This window comes from Zingiber officinale, chromosome 6A, assembly GCF_018446385.1.
Source record: "Zingiber officinale cultivar Zhangliang chromosome 6A, Zo_v1.1, whole genome shotgun sequence".
Taxonomy (NCBI): Eukaryota; Viridiplantae; Streptophyta; class Magnoliopsida; order Zingiberales; family Zingiberaceae; genus Zingiber; species Zingiber officinale.
Window position 1 is genome coordinate 90,332,373 of NC_055997.1, and position 6,958 is coordinate 90,339,330.

The following is a 6,958-nucleotide window of genomic DNA, read 5'->3' on the forward strand; positions in this document are numbered from 1 at the left end:
CAAGCCCGTGGCTCATCTCCAATGCCATCCTTCGTGTATGCCTCGAAGTCGCTTCCCTCGGCCCTTGTCCTCGCTGCCTTGTCCACGGTCCCTCGGATGCTCCATCCTTCACCGGACCCGAAGCCGTCAACCTGAGTCATATGTGTCACCTGTAGTCCTGCATAACTCAAGTACACATATCAAATAACAAGGGTAAATCTAACTTAAACCCTTTGCCCAAACACCAAAACACATGGTCCCGCGGACCATTGGGATTGCTACAACAGATCCTACTATTATAAATATTCCAGGGACCGTGCAAGGTTGACGACCTTTATACTCAACCTGCTTTCCATGCTCGGCTAGTCTATTGAACTCAGCCGGTCATACCTTATCGGCCGAGATTAATCAATCGGGCGTATATAAACGTTATCGTCTGGTAGACCTTCCCTCAGTCGGCTGTATACTAAGGGTCATACGAGACTACATGCCTTTGTGTTCGGCCGGTCTACGGAGCCCGGCCGAACATGCCTTATCGACCGAGATTAATTAGTCGGGCGTACATAAACATTCAGGACAGCTTAAGGATAAGTACTTTCACGCTCGATCGGTCTCTTACCCTCGGCCAGCCTTTGCCCGCTGAACTTATATGCTCGGTCTGTCTATTACGTTCGACCGATCTCTGTCGGCCATACGTGTAGCGACCCCCTTACCTGGTCAAACCTTTTCCAGACGGCCCCTCATCTCGCCCTTTTTAGCCTTCCTTGTCCTTGTTATCACCTTTCCTTCTCCTGCAAAAGGTCCACTTATCATAACCCATATCAGCTACCAATATGAGACTAACATGCTTTACCTTAATATAGATTTGTAGCTTCCTCTCTATCGGAAATCCAAATGCTACTATGGTGGAATTAGAGCTCCCCTCTTCTCCAAATCTAGAGAGAGTACCACAACAAGAGGGAACGGTGGTGTCGGATTGGAAGGAGGTGGCTCGACAGCGGCTTTAGGGCGCGACCCAAAAGCTTGGCTGCAGGGAAGAAGAGGATGTGGCGGTGCATAGGAGTGGGATGCCAGTGTCTTGCGGTCAGAGTGGCAAGGTGGTTGGCGGCCGACGTCTAGCCATGGAGGTCAGCAACTACACAAGGTGAATAGAGAGGGGTGATGAGATGTGTTGCGACGTCGCGGCAGAGAGGGAACGGAGTCGCCACTCTTCCTTGTGTCGGCTCCTCCCTTCCGGTAATGACAGAGCGACCGAGATAAGTGACACACTGGCTTGTGGGTGACATGACGTCGGGTGGTGTCTACCGGCAGCGCGGCGTCGAGCGGCATTGACAGTGTTGAGCAGAGGCGACACAGCGAGAGGGGAGAGGGCAAGGGATTTGGCGGAGAAAGGGGAAAATGAGGAATCGGGAGGAGAGAGAGAGAAATCGCGATGGAGAAGTAGGGCAAGGGTCGGCGGTGGCCCAACGTCGCGAGAGAGGAGAAGGGAGAGGAAATCGGGGAGTATGTGGCGGGGACAGTGTAAAGAGGAGAGGGGAGGAGGAGATCGGCGAGATGGGGAGAAGAAAAAAAAAGAAACGAAAATAAAAACAAAAACCTAGGTTTTAATTGATACTTAGGTTTTATTAACTCAATCAACTCTTACATTTGGGTATTCCAAACAGACTTTTCTTAAGTCTATAAATACATCCCCTTAACATACGTCATACGAACTCCGAAAAATCTCCAGAAAATTTCTAAAAATTCTAATAAGATTATTTTCTCAAATAACCTTATTATTTAATTATTATTTGTTCAATATTTTACAAGTAAAATGAAAAATGAGTACGTGATTTGATAATTTCGAAAACTTAATTATTTGGATCGGTAAAAAGGCAAAATAGTTTTGTTTCTAATTTAGAGACAAAATATTTTTTTGTCATAATTTTTGTTGCTAATTTCAGATGAATTTATTTGGTTGTAAAAATTCGTCACTAAATTAGGTTTTTTTCAGTGATAAATGATAATCATATAAGTGGAGATCTAATTTTTGATTATGTACCCCAAATGTTTTGACACATAAGTAAAGGTCTTATAAATGATCTTTTATCAACAGTGAGAGAATTTATTTGGTTGACTAAGAATGGCATTGTCTTCTAAATCAACAGTGCGAGAAGCACGTTTTAATCCAGATATACATGTTTCTTGCTTTGTTACACGCGTTTATCGATGGTTCATTCTGCAAGTACCATTGTTAATATGACTCACATGTTTATCCAACAACCTGCCTTGCACGCAATCATTTCAGTCAATGAAAGAATATGCAGAGCTAAACTTGAGGGCCTTTAATTCTCTCTATAAAACTCATCATCACCTTTTACTAATACAATATACACACTGCATGCCTTTTTTTTTTTCTCCTTTGTTTTTTAGTTGATATGGCTATAAATAAATCTTCAAATTACGAGGATGATCAGGTATATATATTGTTATCTGCAACTTCATTCATTTCTTTTTGCTTGCTTTGGCCCTCAATTAGCTGCTATAATGAGTGTTAAGCATGTATTTTTAGATTGCAAGAAGTAACTAAGAGAAGCACTTGTATACTACTGCAGTTCTAATTAATACTGTATAAATTAGATGAGATCTTACAGTGCTGGACATGCCTACACCAACTAAACTAAATTTGTTTGTTTAATTTCAGAGAGAAATAATGGTTTAATCATTTTCCAGCTTTTCTTTTGTCCAAATAAATAAAGGAAAAATATCATTGTAAAAAAAAAAAAAACCTATCTAGTAACTTCTTTTTGAATTTTTAGTTCTGTTGTGTTTTTTGTTGCTTAGCAAATATGAATTAACAAGGGTTTGAATTGTGTTTTGAGCTAAACATATTCTCCACTTTCTAGGCATAAAAAAATTAATAATCACAATATAAATATGTTTATTTTGGTGTTATTTGTCAAATAAAATAATATATAAAACAATATAAATTAATATAATAAAAAATAAATATCATGACGAATATGTTCTACCTAATTAACTTTGTGTTCTACCTAATATCAGTACTATAACGTGATTGTCCTTTGTGTTCTTCCTATCTCTGCAAATATATCTCATTATAAAGTGATTGCCCTTAATTTGTATAGTATTTCTAATTCTACAACAATAATAATATAATCAAGTTTTACCCTACTAAATGGGGTTGACTATTTGAATCCTTCTAAATCATTATGCTTTATCTCCTATTATATCATTATTTACATTTAAATAAATTTTGTCATGTTTTATTACTGTTAACTAAGTGTTTTTAGGTCTTTCTCATTTGATATGGACATCTGTTATATTTTCATTTCACCTAATTAAAATATTTATTAGTCATCTAAGTACCTATCTATACTATCTTAAACATGTCTCCTAGAATTTTCCCTCAATAGGTGTAATCCTGATTTTCTCTCTAATATTTTCATTTCTTATCTTATTTATCCTTATATGTCCATACATCCATTTTAATATCATAATCTCTTCAACTCTAATCTTCTACTTATATATTATGTCATAGCTTAATATTCAATTACATATAGCATAACATATCTCCATAGTATCTCAAATAACAACAATAATTAGATTCTTCATTGTATATAATATATACATTTTTTTTAAAGAGAAAAAGGAGTCTAGCTATTGAAATCAATAGCTCTCAAGTTATTGCATATACGAGGATAAGAAAATTAGCAATAAATTAAAGCATTAATTCCCTTGGCTATTATTGAATATTTTTAGATTTATTTAAAATTTCTAACCTTTTGTTTCTACTTTTTGCAAGGTTTTGGTGGAAGGAAACTCTCATGTGAAGACAGTGATACTAAATAGGCCCCTAAAATTGAACGCCCTGAACTATCAAATGGTTCGTTCATCCTTAGTCTCAATTTTACAAGCCATTTAAAAATATTTTTTTTGTTAAATTACATGCCATTATTAATGCTTTAAAATTAAGCAAAACAAATCAATTAAAAGTTTGATTTATTTATCTCCATCCAATTTAAAACATTTAAAAGCATTACATTTATAAGTTGCCCAAGTGTTAGTACCGATAGTTTCTAGAACTCCAAACACCATTACATAAATATTAAACCATTTTATAGATAAATTTACTTATTTACTCTTACATTTCAGCTAAAATATTGGCAATAAATATTCCATTGTTATTTTTCTCTTTTGATTTTAATTTGTGCTTCATGTTGAATTAGGTTTCTGATTTCTATTAAAAACAAATCTTGTTTTCAAGGTTTTGCAATTGTCGGAGGAGTTCCAGAAGTTGGAAAATGATCCTGCTGTTGGGTTGGTAATCGTAAAGGTACAAGCAATCAATTGCCTTTGTGAACTTTCAACTTCTTTTACGAAGAAAATATTATTATTCTCTGGATCAAATTCAATATATATAAGTGTCTAATTTTCTAATATTTCATCATGGATTGAAGGCAAATGGAAAAGTATTTTGTGCTGGAGGAGATGTTATTGAATACTATCGTTGCTTGCTCAGAGGTATTATTCAACCTGGTTATATTTATCTTGGAAGCTTTTGTGATACTGTAATATTCATTTTTATCTGAAATTTGATAAGAGCAACTAATTGTTAACCTAAATATGAGAAGGTGAATGGGCACTAGCAACTCAAATTTATCAAAAGCAACTCGCCTTGGACTATCTAGTGGCAACATACACTATGCCCCTGGTGAGTTGCTCATATCAGATATAACAATAGGCTTGCTGAAACAATAATCTCCAAATATGTTTTGTAACATATCAAGTTGAGCAAATTTCTACTTGAAGGTTTTCCTGATCAATGGGGCAGTGATGGGAGGTGGTGCTGGACTTTCTATGAACGCAAGATACCGAGTCGTTACCGAAAACACGGTATGATCAATCGGCATTTATGCTAAGATTTATAGTTCTGAACAGGTGCTTTGTATTTGCTTTTAGGTTTTTGCAATGCCAGAAGCAGCTATAGGCCATTATCCAGATGTTGGAGCATCTTATTTTCTTTCCAGTCTTCCAGGCTTCTATGGTTATCACTTTGCGGACAACTCTATCATTTAAATATGCCTTGTGATTATATTGAAAATATTAAGATATTTGGACTTTGTGATCGTTCATTTTAGGGGAATATCTTGGCCTTACTGGTGCAAGACTGAATGGTGCTGAGATGGTAGCATGTGGACTTGCCACTCACTTTGTTCCTTCAAAAGTATTATATCTTGTTTTTCCAAAAAAGAATATGCTAGTTTGTTTTTTTTTTCCTTAAACAAAAATCAGAATCTATTTTGAACATCATTGTCCTTACACTATTATTTCTAACCAATGAATAGAATTTAATTTTGTTGGAGAAATCATTATATGAGGTGGATGTTGTTGAACCAAATACAATCCAGGGAATTATTAGCAAATATACTCAGCCACTGCTATTGAAAGAAGACAGTGTTCTTCATAGGTGAACCATGCCTCAATACATACACATTTTCGCTTAATTTCCCACAAATATATATATATATATATATTCAACGTGTTTCTATTTATATCATTTTGTAGGCTCGACGTTATCAACCACTTTTTCTCAAAACAAACAGTAGAAGAAATCTTATCTTCTTTGGTAAGGATACAACACATGTATGTATTTATGAACGTTTATGTATATGTTTGTATACCTTGAGTCATAATTTAAATCATTACATATCCCATTTATGATTGTTTAGGAACATGAGAATGCAACTTTGAAAGAGGAGTGGATTACTAAGTCAATAAGATCAATGAAGGCAGCATCACCAATAAATCTCAAGATCTTCCTTATGTCGGTAAATTATCTATTATCTTCCTTTTCTCTTTTTCTAAGAGTTTATTTACTTGGATGAAGGTAAAGAGAGAAAAGGACAAGTGATATAAAAGATACATATAACTAATGAAATTTCATATCTCTAACCCTAATTCATAGGTTAGAAAAGGTCGATTTGAACCACTAGAAGAGTGCTTAATTCGAGACAGTAAAATATGTGCTCATTCTTTTCGACGAACAGTGTCAAACGACTCACTTGAGGTATTCACTAATTTACCTTGTATAGAGTTTATTTCACTTTTCTCATTTTTGAAAAAAAGTGTTGATATATTGTTGAACGTAGGGTGTTAGGGCAACACTATTGGAGAAAAATTATAAACCAAAGGTGATATATCTACGTACACAAGTTGTACCAAAATTCTTCTAAATAACTTTCACATATATTTTTGTTTTTTTTTCATATTAATTTCTTCTATCATTTTGTTATCATACTTGACAATGGGAGCCTTCGAAATTGGAACTGGTGAGCAATGATATGGTGGAGAAATATCTGACAAAGATACCTGAGATTGAAGGCTGGAAAGAACTCCAACTTCCTCCTAGAGACATGCGTGAAAAAGGACTGAGAGCTAAACTCTAATGTCTCGTTTACTTAAAGAGAAATAAAAGGAATGAAAATAAGCAAGTAAACGACAGTTAGTTTTTATCTGTATTGTTATTATTTGAATAAAATATGCAATGACAAACAATGACTATTATTCATTTATCTGCAACAAAGAGTTCAGAAGGAGTACCAAAGGTCCCAAGGCTTAATTTTAGTAGATGAGGTCATTAATATAGGCGTAATTAGATGTCCTAAGAGCTCATATATTTCGCCAAGTCTCCATCTGCTCTTCGATGTTTTCTTTCTCGATCTCTCCCTCGGCTAGCCTACGATGCTCTAGATTACAACCAGAAAAGTGATCCTTGTTGTTGTCTTCTCAACAAATATTATCGTCGCTCGATGTTGCAACCTTTGTTGTTCTTTATAGAGCATGGCCACACCTCTTGGATCGTTAACCGCCATGGTTGTAGCCCTATCATTGCTGCCATTGGTCGCAGGAATCCATGCCCTTGCGGCTGAGGTTTGTACTCGATAATGTTCGTCCATGCCCAGTTGGATCACAAAAGTAA

General features: G+C 35.5%; 1 protein-coding gene across 1 annotated transcript; it reads left to right on the forward strand.

Moving 5' to 3' along the window:
- Positions 1-2,371: 2,371 nt before the first annotated feature.
- On the forward strand, positions 2,372-6,526 carry LOC121996886 (3-hydroxyisobutyryl-CoA hydrolase 1-like). Its single transcript, XM_042551049.1, has 13 exons — positions 2,372-2,435; positions 3,782-3,862; positions 4,244-4,312; positions 4,437-4,500; positions 4,611-4,690; positions 4,789-4,872; positions 4,939-5,023; positions 5,118-5,203; positions 5,325-5,446; positions 5,545-5,605; positions 5,709-5,807; positions 5,945-6,046; positions 6,129-6,526. The coding sequence occupies exons 1-13, from the start codon at positions 2,397-2,399 to the stop codon at positions 6,210-6,212; spliced, it is 1,056 nt and encodes a 351-aa protein (XP_042406983.1). The 5' UTR covers positions 2,372-2,396; the 3' UTR covers positions 6,213-6,526.
- Positions 6,527-6,958: the final 432 nt, after the last annotated feature.